This window comes from Corvus hawaiiensis, chromosome 15 (assembly GCF_020740725.1).
Source record: "Corvus hawaiiensis isolate bCorHaw1 chromosome 15, bCorHaw1.pri.cur, whole genome shotgun sequence".
Lineage (NCBI taxonomy): Eukaryota > Metazoa > Chordata > Aves > Passeriformes > Corvidae > Corvus > Corvus hawaiiensis.
Genome location: NC_063227.1, coordinates 2,598,529 through 2,611,475, shown reverse-complemented (window position 1 = coordinate 2,611,475; position 12,947 = coordinate 2,598,529). Strand labels below are relative to the sequence as shown.

At 43.0% G+C, this 12,947-nt stretch overlaps 1 protein-coding gene across 1 annotated transcript; it reads right to left on the bottom strand.

Annotated features, from left to right (window-relative positions):
• Positions 1 to 2,098: 2,098 nt before the first annotated feature.
• ATP6V0E1 (ATPase H+ transporting V0 subunit e1) lies at positions 2,099 to 12,700 on the bottom strand. The gene is made up of 4 exons (XM_048320030.1): positions 12,557 to 12,700; positions 10,400 to 10,447; positions 5,213 to 5,340; positions 2,099 to 2,600 (listed from the first exon to the last, which is right to left on the bottom strand). The coding sequence occupies exons 1-3, from the start codon at positions 12,658 to 12,660 to the stop codon at positions 5,247 to 5,249; spliced, it is 246 nt and encodes an 81-aa protein (XP_048175987.1). The 5' UTR covers positions 12,661 to 12,700; the 3' UTR covers positions 2,099 to 2,600; positions 5,213 to 5,246.
• Positions 12,701 to 12,947: the final 247 nt, after the last annotated feature.

Genomic DNA, 12,947 nt, shown 5'->3' with positions numbered 1-12,947 from the left:
CTTCAGCTACATGCACAACCACCTTTCACAGTGACAAGTGGCTGGCCTGGACTGCTTCAGACACAACTGGAGAAATTATTACTAATAAACATAATAAAAAATAGACCCAGCCGTTCTTATCTTGCTATTTGTAAAGAATATGGCTTCTAGTCTTTAAAGAAGTTTTTTGCATTTCACCCCATTTCCTCTTCTTCTTTTGCCCCAGAGACTCCATGACGTTTAATTATGGAAACAAGGGAGCAGCCACCCACCTCTGACAACTCAGCCCTTCACAGGAGTAAAATGGTTCCATGATTCCCACTAGAGGAAAAGTAAACTTCCATAAACGCTCCAGAACAATTTCTTGTGAGGGGCAGAGATGCAAATATTAGAATTTCCTAAACAATACGAACAAAAGCAGAAAAAAGCATTTGAAATGACCCTGACCTAAATTCTCACTCTGCACATTGCCAGAGTTTATGACTTAAAAGTCTTCACAACTTGACTGCGGAGTCTGTTTCCTTCAATTTCCTATTTTTTTTTACCCAAATATCTTTCACCACAGGCACAGGTTTTCCATTTCAAGCACAAATTTCTTTCTTTATTACTTGAACATTCCGTGTTCTCTTCTGCTGTCAGAAAACAAAGACTAGTGCATGATAAAGGCTCTGGTACCTGCATTGTTTGTTAAACACCAGTGGCTGAATCCCTCTGTTCTCATTTCCTGCAGTCATGCAAAAAAAGAAATTATCCCAAGCAGTGTTAATTCCTGGCACACGTGGAGCAGACCATTCCACAACCACCATGCAGAGAGAAAGTCATACATCATCTACAGAACAGACACAATCCATTATTATTTCAGCTTCTTCAGTCATGCCACCACCTGGCATCTGCTTCAGAGGAAATATTAACCATGCTGAAAAAGGGGAATTTCTTTCTGGGAAGCACCTAAGTTTGAATGACTCTGTGGCTTCTTGGCGTGGAATAGCTCTTTCCATTAAATTCAGCACCAGTGAGACCCCATGGGAACTCTGGGTTACTTCTCTCTTCTAGAGCAAGTGAGAGCTTAGAACCTAGAATAGAAAGCTTGTTAAAGACAGTGGTAACACAATAAACTAACAGCACTGTTTGTCACTGATTGTTTTCTTCTGGGATAGTTCACTTTAGGGTAAATATGACAAGCAGATCAACCTATCTTAAAATCTCAAATCTGTCAACAATGTCTTGAAGTATTTCTCTTCCCCTCCTCATACAATGTCAACATATCTCATTCTCCACAAAAGTCAAACAACAACCTTAAGTTTTTATGTGATCACTTGGTTTCAATTTTCCTAGGAATTATTTGGTACAGACTGTGTAACATGACTGTGTACAGCATCTTGCATGGTAAAATGCAGCTCTTAGACAGTAACATAAAAAAATCCACTATTCCAGTCCCAACAGCTGTTATGCTTATTTGTAATAACGGGCACATTCTTCCTTCTTTTGCAATTCACACTGTCCAGTTTTGGATCACTGCAAGTTACATGTCAGGATCTTGGAATTTCCTGTGTAGTAATGAGTGCTGGCCCACTGAACAAGTTAATGGTGCTATCCAAGAGGGAAAAGCAAATAAAATATTAACCATTCTATTATGTCCTTGGGCATAACAATAAAGGGAATAATTGTAATTTATCTGGACATGAGGTAAGGAAGCATTCAGGAAGCAGCATTTACATGCTTTGAAGCTACTCCTCAGCAAACAACTGACGAGATCCATCCCCAACCCCACAGACTCGGCTGACACTGAGGAGCCTCAGGAACCTCTTGCCCACGTTGTCATGTGCATTCCCAGGTCTGCAATTCCACATGCAAGTGTCAGGTCAGTACAAAACAACTGTAATGTTTGCTGTTCAATTCAAGCCATTTGCTCCTATAAATATCCTTCAAATGTGCCAGGGAGGAAATCAGCCTCCTGTCAAAATCACTATGAGGTCTTGATACAAGCAACAAGCTGCCCATCTATTCCCACTATTTAACTTAATTACAATTTATCCACATCACCTAAATTTCCTCAGCTCAACTCCAAGTATGGGATTAAACCCACAGAAAAGTAACAGTTAAACACGGCACGAGAACATTTTGTATCAAGCAAAAGATTAGTTTTATTTCCAGACATGAGAAATTTAAGGCCAGATTTCTCAAGAATACAATTCATTTGGAAAAAAAAAAAATTGCCATCAGCACATGGTAGCACTGTTTCTCCTCTCCTCACAGTTTATTGCACACATTTTTGTCCAGTGCAAACAGAACAGGGGTGAACAGCACAATGACAGACAACCTAAGACCTGCAAACAGAAAGTGTTATTACAGATAAAATGAACAGGAAATGTGATTCCACGACCCGTAAAAATAGAAATTTTCATCACATCTGGAGTTAACAGTCAAAAATTGACAGTACCAAAGAGGAGTATAAATTGCATTAGGCACACTGTTAAATGGTATAGTAGGAAAAAATACAGGACTTTGAAGAAGCCACTTGAAGAACGTTAGAAAGGTTAAGGCATTACTGCCAGGCTTCGCATCCAACAGCTACGGAAAGGGCACCTTTGGGTCAGTGCAGTTTTTCATCTCTTCTTCACCTGCAAAGCAAGAGGCAACTTTATTATTCCTTTCCATGGAGACAGTTTGCTAATTGAAAGCCTGGCTGTTAACCACAGCTATTTCCATTCCACAAACGCACTGAGCAATGGTCAAGAACTGGAGATAATTCATCTGTGTGGATGTTTTCTTGGCAGTTTCATTTCTGAAGTTACTGCAAGTAGTTTTAGTTACATTATAAGCTGGTAGAACAACTATTTCCCTCAAATGTTTTCACTGCTCTAACGCCATCCAGTGAGCTGGATAACAGCCCTTCTTGGACTTGCACAAAGACAGTTCCTGCTCTGAGAACACAGACTGTGAATTCACTGAGTAAAGGAGAAAAGGCGGTGTTGGATCACAGTTTGGAAGAGTCCACAGCCCGGATTTACCACGGCTACAGAGCTTTGTGTGCTCTTACACGCTGCCATCCAAGCTATTAACTTGGTGAAGTATCAAATGAATTACTCTAAAATCATCCCTTGGATGGGAGGGAGACTGCCTGAAAACACAGAGCAAACTTGTGTAATTTGGCACAGATCAATCAAGTCAGCATACGCAGAGCTCCTCAGCAGAACACGAGGAGCTCACTGGAGCATTTTCAGCTTGCTCAGTTGGTAAAGTAAAATGGGTTTGCTTAAATCATCCTTATTTTTAAGGATCTTTCCACTTTGGGAGTTAGCACTTCATTCTCTTTGCATTTTCCATACTAATCCACCCAAACCTCAACTGAAAGGAACAGGAGGCAGAAACAAGTATAGTACATGTTCCTTGAATGCTGGAAAAGCACATCTCAAAATCCAGAAATAACTGGTTGCTACACTGATGGGAATCCATGCAGTGTCAGAGAGATATCCCAACTGTTATCAGATGGAATCTCGCTCACAGCTCCTGTCTAGTCAGAAACTCCATAGGAGCAGGGACAGGACACAGAGCACCTCCCTCAGCCCTGCAACAGCACTCAAACAAGACTGGAGTGCTGTGACCTGTGACAGCCCATTTCAAACAACAAAGAACAGATATTTGAGGATTATTATATGCTTTTACTTTCTTAAATAATTCTTTTTCAGGGACAAGAATCTTAATTTTATTCGGAAATCAAGCCAATGAAATCAGATGAAAGCTTAAAACAAACTCCTTCATGTAACACAACACGTGCTATGCAGGGCTTAAACACTCCATCAGTAAGTTTAAGAATGACAGCTCCTCACAAATTCTGCAGTCATCTTCAAACATACAAGTTCCCTCTCTGCTTTGGTATGAATTTAACTCCAGTTCTCTGGAAAATCCTTCACTGAAATGGAAGGGGAAAGGCCTGATTCTGTTAGCAGGAGTCCAGAGGTTGTGTCTCACCTCCTGCCTGTCCTTGCTGGCTTCAACATGCAGACCATGAAGCCCAATTTTTATGTCCAGATAACTCCATTTCAGTTTCAGATCTCAGGCAACTGAATCATCCTATGGGATTCAGGGATCTGGGTGCCCATTACCAAAACACGCTGTTCTCTGTTTTAGCTAACTAATTATATGTTAGCACCCAAGCAGTGAAAATGCTCCGAGGAAATTCTGCTTGACTGACTTAGCTAATTACAGGCCTGGAGTTGAAACAGGGCCAAGTCTACCTTTAGCTTCTGCTTGGTGCTTAAAAGGAGCTACAGACACACACATGGGCTGCAGTCTGACAACATCCCAGTTCACATGAAGCCTTCTCTGAAACTGGGGAGCAAATGTCCAGGACACTTCACAGAAAGCATTTAACAGAGCTATAACATCAACTGTCACTGCCTGCTGCGCTGAACCAAGACTGCGTTGTACAAGGACAAAAAAACCTGTGTTTAATTATTCAGTTACAAGCTAAAAAACTATAATCGTGGGTGCTTGTTTCCACATTTCCTTCATTTGAACCTTCAATTCCAAACGCTGCCCTCCTGGACAAGCCCAACAGCATCAAGGTACTTTTAGTACAACGCTTTATTTTTGCTGGCCCTGTCAAAAAGCCCAGGAACTGCAAGAACCACATTCCAGCAGCACTGCCCAGACAGCAACCACCAGGCTCACCTGGGATTAAAGCTGCACACAGGCTGTCATTAAAAACAAAATAAACCATCAAGCTGTGAGCTCGGGGCTAGTGCAATGTATTGACAAGAGATAAAGAACATTCCTTCTAATGGCAGTTCCCACTCCAACTTCCCAAATGAATGAGGCCAACTCTGTGCTGCCTTGGAAAGCAGGGCAGGTCTTAGGTGAAATGGTAGCAGGCTTGAGGAGAGGTTTAACAATTGGTAAAGATCAGGAAATCCACTTATGTTAGCTATTAAAAACACCCCAGTCCAATTACTTTTTTTTTTGGAAGAAATATTTTGTTCTCCTTATAAATCCCTGAACACAGCACCACATGACAGGATAGAAAGAAAAATACTGTCAATAAATAATTCAGTTCAAGCTTTTCACATATCCAGTCAAGACTAACATCCAAAATGTTTTGTTGCAGCCTACAGAAAGACAGATTTCTCCTACAAAAGAGCTGCAGTAGTTTGAGCACACTGCTCACACTACTGCTCAATGTCTCCTGAAGCTTTAACACACCGAATAGATCATTAAATCTGAGCATACTCACCTAGTCAATGAACTGCAGCACAGCACAGACATCCTTAAGGCCAGTGATATCTAAGATACCAGATTGTTTCATTGCTTAACTGCGGCCCAAAGAGAGGGTTGAGTTGAGCCAGAATTGCAATCAGCCAACTGCAAGACAACCCCCCAAACCAACAGAGACAACATCAGGCAAATGACAGAGCTTGTGACAAAGGAAAGGTTGTCCAAAGCATGAGGACTATCAGAGAAGAAAAGGCTATTTCAGGAAGGTCTAGGATCAAATAAAAATTCTAGTCAAGCTCATACACAAGGACCAGCCACCAGCAATGAAGTTATGGCACCAAATCATTCTGTAACTGAAATAGATTGTCCTGTTCAATTGAAAGCAACACAAAACCACCTGATAGCATTTCCTTCATACTTCTCTTTTGACAGGAAAGTGTTTTAAGACACATGAGACTCAGGTATTTGGGGGCTCAGAAGATGGAAACATAAAAGAGACAGACCTTTTTTCAGTGCCTTTGAAGCATCCTTTAAACAACAACCTCTGAGAAACATCCTCTCTCTCGTTTGCTTTTCAGTGTATGACAACCTGCCTTTGTAGACATGGTATATTTTTCAGAGACTGAATAAAAGTGAATTTAAACCTGGCACAGAGGTCAAGAAACAGGAGCTGAAGCAAAAGGGTACAATGCTACAGGAACACCAAAAAAAAACCAGCAAAAAACAACCTCACAAGAACAACCCCAATATGATACAAACCCCAGATCATCAGCACAGCAGCCTTGTCACTGGAGCAGAGCACAAACTAACACTGCAGAAGCTATAGCCAGAACTGAGAACAAGAGGAATGTAGTTTGTGGAAAATATCCAGGAAAGCTAAACAGAAATAAATATTCCACTGTTAAAAGATATATTTGCTTTGTAAATGTTACAAGAGTCAGAAAAAGCAATGGATGCTTCCATGGATTTAAATTTATGTTAAATACTAACTATATAAACACATTTAGTGAACACACTGGCTCATCTGTCTGCTATTTCTAGAATGCTTTGTAAGGAGGAGAAAAAGCAGAGCAGCTTTGTAATGGGAGCTGCCACAAATGCATCAGAGTGCTTAGGCAGTCATGGAAAATTCCACACAAACCTTGATGCTCTGACCAGCAAACCAAGTGCAGGTCGGCTGCAAAACGCCTGGAACAGCCACGGGCGAAAGATGCGGGTCAGACTTAAAGAAAACACATCAATCCTCTTAAAATTTCCCAATATTTCTTTGTAATGCCTCTTTCAGTTTTGCACGGGGTAGAACACCAGCTAAAACAAGGAGCTGAGCCTGCAGCAGTCCATCAGTCACACAAACCTTGGAACACGTAGCAGGCTCTACAAAGGAATTAAAACATCAGCAAGGCATCGCTGAGAGCAGCCAACAACCTTTAGGTTGACACGTTTCTACTTTGCTGTCCAAAGCAGTGACAACAATGTCTTTTGAGACCATATTAATCATGGTGTTAAATCTACTTAAGGGAAAAGCACATCAGCTCTTGAAATGATTACGGAATTTCTTTCGTGAGGGTTAATTTTCAGATCCAACAGACAGATCCAAAGGTGCCAGAGCACTGTGCCATCTGCCTCCAGCATCCTGAAGTAACACAAGTGGGAGGAGGGTAGAACACTAAAAGCCTGTTAAAGCACATTATTCCTTTTGTCACTGCAGAGCAGGAAGGAACTCCACGCACGAATCTCTCACCTCTCGCTGCTTCCCAAGCTCAGGCCCAGCACGGCTGTGAAATAAATGAGCTGGGAGCACAGTTAGAATCTCAACCTATGTAACCAGGCTTTGGGAAAAGCAGTGTGGAGTTTTCAAAAGGCATTTGTTGGGGCCATGCTGGATACCCGAGCTCTGAGCCAGGGTGGCATTAGGGCAGCAGCACATTCCTCCTCCCTGCTCTGCGAGGGCTGAGGAATTTAAAGCAGTTGTTAGGCTACGACTGCCTTGCATTCAAGGTAAGTCATGAAAAAGCTTTTCCCATGTTTTGCTTAAGTGATGCTGCTTTATACAATAATCCAGCATGACACCACCAAACAAGATGCAGCATTCAGAGTAAAGCAAACCTCTGTATCCAAGATGCAATGTTCCAGAGTTGCTAAATGCAGGTATGGCATTCGAGCCACCCACTGGTCCTCAAATTCTACCAGATCCCACTTAGAACAGTTACTGTTAATTACCCAGCTCAGACAAGGAAATTAAAGTCCCTTCTGTTGTACCAGAAAGATTTTTTAAAAGGTCTTCCCACCACAACTGCCATCTGTCTGTGCTTGTGTTACAAATTAAGGCCCTGCTATCTCTGCTTAAATGTCAATTTAGGTATCCATATTTTAATCCTGTTAGAATCAGTAGCAAATAATATGATTTACCAAGCACCCTGTCCTCTGTTAGGACATGATGGCACTGTTCAGGAACTGCTTTGTGCACAGCAAAATAGATTTATACTCTGGCAGAACCTCACAGTATGGTGTAACCTCTAATTTCTGCAGTATCTCCTTAGACTTTGCCTGATATTTTATGAGGTTCCTGGGAAGGCTGCTGGGTACAGGATCTGTACACAAATTAGGCACCTACTCATGCAAATATCTTCCATAGAACAACCAAATGAATCCCATGTAATCAATAAGGTTATTCAAAATTATCACTGCTAAATCTAAATATAGAAGAAACAGCTTTAAGTTGAAATGTGACTGACTTCAGTTCAGTGAAAATCAATTTGTCAATCAAGTTGTATTTAATGAAGACAGGAAATTGTTTTTTCCCTATTTTCAACTGGAAAGGTAACTCATAGGTATGACAGCAGGTCTAGCAGAGACTAAACAGCTCTACAGAGGAGCACAGAACAGCAGCAGCCACCTGCTAAGGACACACCAATACCTGGGACAGCAGAAATGATTTTAATCCTAACATATCCAGCAAAGAACCCTCAGACACGATTCTTTGGGCTTCCTTCAAGACCGGCATGAAAAATTAGTCTCCTTCGTTAATCACCCAAAATTAAGGTCCGAAATGTTTTCAATGCCTCCTCCCCCAAAAGGAGAAGGATACAAGAACAAACTTCCATATGTTCGGATAAAACAGAGGAAAAAAGGTTGGACCAGATCTTCCGAGGTCCTTTCCAACCAGGGCTGTTCTACAGTTTTATACAGAATAAATGAACAAATAAAAAAAGAAAGACTGTGTGATGAGGCAAGTTCTATCTTGGAACACGAGGCGAAAAATCTGCTTTTTGTTGCATTCTGGCAAGCAGACACTACAAATGCAGTTTATGTGGTTGGGTACAATTACTGATGGTTGAAAACATCCTAAGATTTTGCTGCTTCTCTTTTTTCAATGTATAACTGCAAAAAGCCAAAGGAAATTCAGAAAACAAGTTAGAGCCCACAAAACTACCCCCAGGACATGCAAGAGCAGATTATAAAACATGTTAATGACAATAGGGTTTATAATGGGTCTGTTTACACAAAAAATCAACTAAACTTACAAGTGAAATACCACTTTACATTTGAAGAATTCCCAGAAGTCAGCTAGAAGTTAAGAAATTCTACAACAAATACATTTCATATAATAATCCAGAGGATGCTGCAGATGCCACATGGCCTCTACTTCAAGAAAAACTGACTTTCAAACAATAAAGACACCAAACCCTAAGCTTCAAGGCGTTTAGAAGAGTGGGACATTATTTCTGTAGAAAAAACCCAAGCAAGAACTTTAAATTTAAACAAAACCAAAACAAAGCTCAACCCTCCTCCTAATTAAAAAACACCCAACTCTCTGTAACATAAATGCAGCAAGCCAGTAAGAATCACCAAAAAAGCTGCCCTTTCTTAGCCAAACATTTGGGACCTATTATGAGACTGGGCTGCTACACACTTCATGTGCGGGGCAAGGAGACCTTCATAGCACTGAGATTCCCAAATTTCCATCCCAAATTCAAGCTGCTTGCACTGCAAAGCTCTTCTCAAATTTCTATATCCACTCGGCAAAACTTTAATTTAATAACTTCCACGGATACAAAACAGAACCAAGTTTGCTGGACTTTTACAGTTAAGCAAGAGTGAATTCTTAGGAGTTCACATACCAAATACTCTGAATAGAAATAGATTTTTTAAAAGTATAAACCTGTATTAACCTTGAATATCACATTACTAACCTAAACCAAGCCTGTTTAAGTTGTACCACAGTCTAACCCAACAGGCCTCTCCTGGAACATGTCAAAACTGAGATGCATTTCTCTAAATATTCATTTTCAATTCCTTTGATTAGCATAACTAATGCCTAAATCGTTCAAGAAAGGACAAATACTACTCAGGTCCAAATGGAACTCTAAATAATAATTTTTATTACAAGTTGACCCTTAAGATCAAACCAGATTTTTACCACTTTACTCTCCATAACAAATTCTTTCAAAGTTATTTCTTCACAGCACTTTTTTTTTTTTTTACAAGTCTCTATAGTCTTTAAAAAGAGAGAGAGAAAAATACAAGCAAGCTTTGTCTTGCAGCCTCCAGCTACAGCTGGCTTGAATCCTGATAAAAACCATTATATGAAGAGCTCTCAACAAGTCACTTTGTTATTGCTACTAAATCTCCTACAGAAAGGAGGCAGCCTCAAAATATACTGTGCATTTAAACAGAAATAATCTTAATATATCAAAGTCTCACTAAAAAAACCACCATGCAGAAGTTTTTCCACCCACCACTCTACCAGAATGTATTCAAAGAATCTTAAAGAAAACTGTTCAGTGGGTTAGAATTAGAATTACCTCAGAATTAAATGTAAAGTAGAAAGAAGGAGGCAAAAAAAGTGTAAGAAGCAGGAAAATCTTAGAACTGACCAACTATCATTATACTTGTGAGCAAACGAGGCAGCGAACTGGAGAGGAGGAATAGCAAGTCCATGCAGAGGACAGCTCACAGTGATGTGTCAGAGTATAAGAGGAATTCAGGTTCCTTTTAATTCAGTATTTTCCAATGGGAAAACGTTTTCTTCAGCACACTGAAGGTCTTTAGAACTCAGAATTTTAAGAGCTGTCAAAGAATAGCATGTCTAAATCACTGTGACACATCCAAAAAGCTTCTAACTGTTCTGAGGCTATAAAAAAGGAACCTGTGATTGCAACAGCAGTGGGCCTTGCTTAAGAGGCAGGACATTGTTTGTACTTACAACAGGTAGCAGCAAACAGCACAGGTCACCAGCATTGTGTTGATAACACTGCCAAGAGGAAGGAGAAACAGCTGATCAGGTGTGGTGTTGTGACTGACCACAAGATACACAGGGAAAAAAACCCACAGCAAACAAGAACAAGTTTAACTTTGATCATATGAAAGATGACTCAACATGAATGTTCTGGCTTCTTCCAGCTGAGTAAACTGCAGAGGCTCAGATCTGCAGGACTGACACAGCTCTGCCAAACAGTTCACAGCTGTATTTAACAAAATCACTGGGAACAGGAGCAAAATCTGGTGCAGTGTCCTTCATGTAAGTGAACCACTGAGGCTGGATGGACACAATAAACACTTTCCCCATTTTCAGAATTCTACTCAAAGAAAGCTTTAGTGTCAAATTATCACTTTTAATTTTATATAATGAATGAGGGGTTTACAAACGGAATACAAAATAACATCTCAAACAAGCCATGTGAAATCAGCTGTACTGGAAGATTTTCCTTTCTTGGTGAAACACAACAATGTCAGAAACCACAGGAAAGCTGAAAAGAAGGAAGAACCAAGCTCTTGAAACTGAAAATGGTAAAACTGCAGCTACACACATACAGATGGGCTTGAAATGGGAGGAGAAGAAATGGGATTTTCTATCAGGCATCTCTGCAGCTTGTGGAACTCAGTGGCAAAGTGGAGTGGTTTTTCCTTTTTAAATTATAAAAAGGCATTTCCCTCTATGTATTTCCTCCCCCAACTGTGTAACAAAACCTCATGGTAGGTCAACAAGAATAACATCCAGTATTTTTCATCTACCAATACACATGCACTTTGTCAACTTCCAAAGGAATGCTACAAAGCCAGCAATCAAGCTTCAGCAGCTCTTCCAGGGAGTCCCACAGCCACTGACTGGGAGTTTTAACCTAAGCAATGTGAATTCTTAGGGCAGTTAAAAGTTTGCACTAACTTCTTTTGTTAGGAAAAGAACAAGCCTATTCAGGAACAGGCTTTGCATAGAGGATTTTTGGGTATTTTTCTCAAGAAGATGAGAGGTGAACAGACTACCAGGTATTGCTGCAGCACAGCAATGCACTACTCACACTTGTTAAACAATCACATTTTGGAATAATGACAGGACATCTATTGGTGACCCACAGAATTCCCACACTTCCATGCCTGGAAGCCATATTTCCAAGGTATTTCTGAGGACAGGCAAGTTTCCAGGCATAAAACACCCATTATGTTTGAAAGTGAGGCAGGAAATATTAGAGCTTGAGGAATATTGAGGGTTTAGATAAAGAACTGACAGAAAAGACAGTTGGTACCTGTGGAGTAGAGGGAGTGTCAGAGAGAGGAAGAGAGATTAAGAAGCCATTATCTCCTAGAGAAAAGAGAAAGACAAAAACTTGTCTGCTTTTTTAATCTGAGCAGCCACAACCACTGCAGGAAAAACCTCTGCTTAGAAGCGCTGCTGTTGTCCTCAGCCACAAGGGCACCAGCACACATCTAACCCAGAACTGAGGTCCACCACAGCAACCTCTCCAGTCTCACCCAGTGTGAAACCAGAGGATGGTGGAGTAAGTTAGGAAAGGTCAAGTAAGGAAAGAAAGAGGAAGTTGTTGCTCAAATATCGCCTGACAATGAACCACCTTGACACAGGACGTTCTGTCCGCAGAGGTTTCACAGAATGGTTTGGGTTGGAAAAGACCTTAAACCTCATCTCGTTCCACCCCCCTGCCATGGGCAGGGACACCTTCCACTAGCCCAGGTGGCTCCAAGCCCCGTCCAACCTGGCCTTGGACACTTCCAGGGATCCGGGGGCAGCCACAGCTTCTGTGGGCACCCTGTGCCAGGGCCGCAGGGGAAACCCAAACCCGTGAGGGGCTCGGAGGCGCGGGGACACCGCCCGGCTCTGGCGGCCCCAGGGGCGGCTGCTCCGCTGCACCTCGGCCGGGCCCAGGCTCGTCCGCGCTGCGCCAGCGCTGCGCCGGGAGCCCGCGGGGCTGCGGCGGCCCCGGGCTCGGCGCTGCGGGGCCTCGGCGGCGGGGCCGGGCAACCTCGGGGCGCCTCAGGGCTCCGGGGCCGCTTCCGCCGGGGCCTCCCCCCACACCCGCGGGGGACGGAGGGGAAGGTGGCCGGTGCCCGCCGCTCCCCGGTCACTCACCCGCGGTTCGGCCCCTTGGGTACAAGCCAGGGCAGGACGCCGCCGACCACCCCCCAGAACACGCTCATGACGATGATGGGCACCGCGAGGCCGCCGTACGCCATGGCCGCGCTCTGAGGGGCCCGGGGGGCGGTGCTTGCTGCCACGCCCCGCCCGGCGCCCGCCAATCGGCGCCCGCCACGTCACCGCGGCCGGCGGGAGCGCGCGCGCGGCGGGAGCGGAGGGGCCGCGGGAGCGCGCGGTGCACGTGCTGTGGGATCGGGGATGTGCGGTGGGACCGGGGATGTGCCGTGGGACCGGGGATGTGCCGTGGGATGGGGGATGTGCCGTGGGACCGGGGATGTGCCGTGGGATCGGGGATGTGCCGTGGGATGGGGGATGTGCCGTGGGA

Bases quoted from the DNA above. Each gene is read 5' to 3' on its own strand.
- ATP6V0E1 (XM_048320030.1), bottom strand. From the start codon at position 12,660: ATGGCGTACGGCGGCCTCGCGGTGCCCATCATCGTCATGAGCGTGTTC. The intron at 10,448-12,556 runs GTGAGTGACCGG...TCCTCTTGGCAG, and splicing joins CCCAAGGGGCCGAACCGCGG to TGTTATCAACACAATGCTGG. The intron at 5,341-10,399 runs GTAAGTACAAAC...GTTGTCTTGCAG, and splicing joins GCTGTTTGCTGCTACCTGTT to TTGGCTGATTGCAATTCTGG.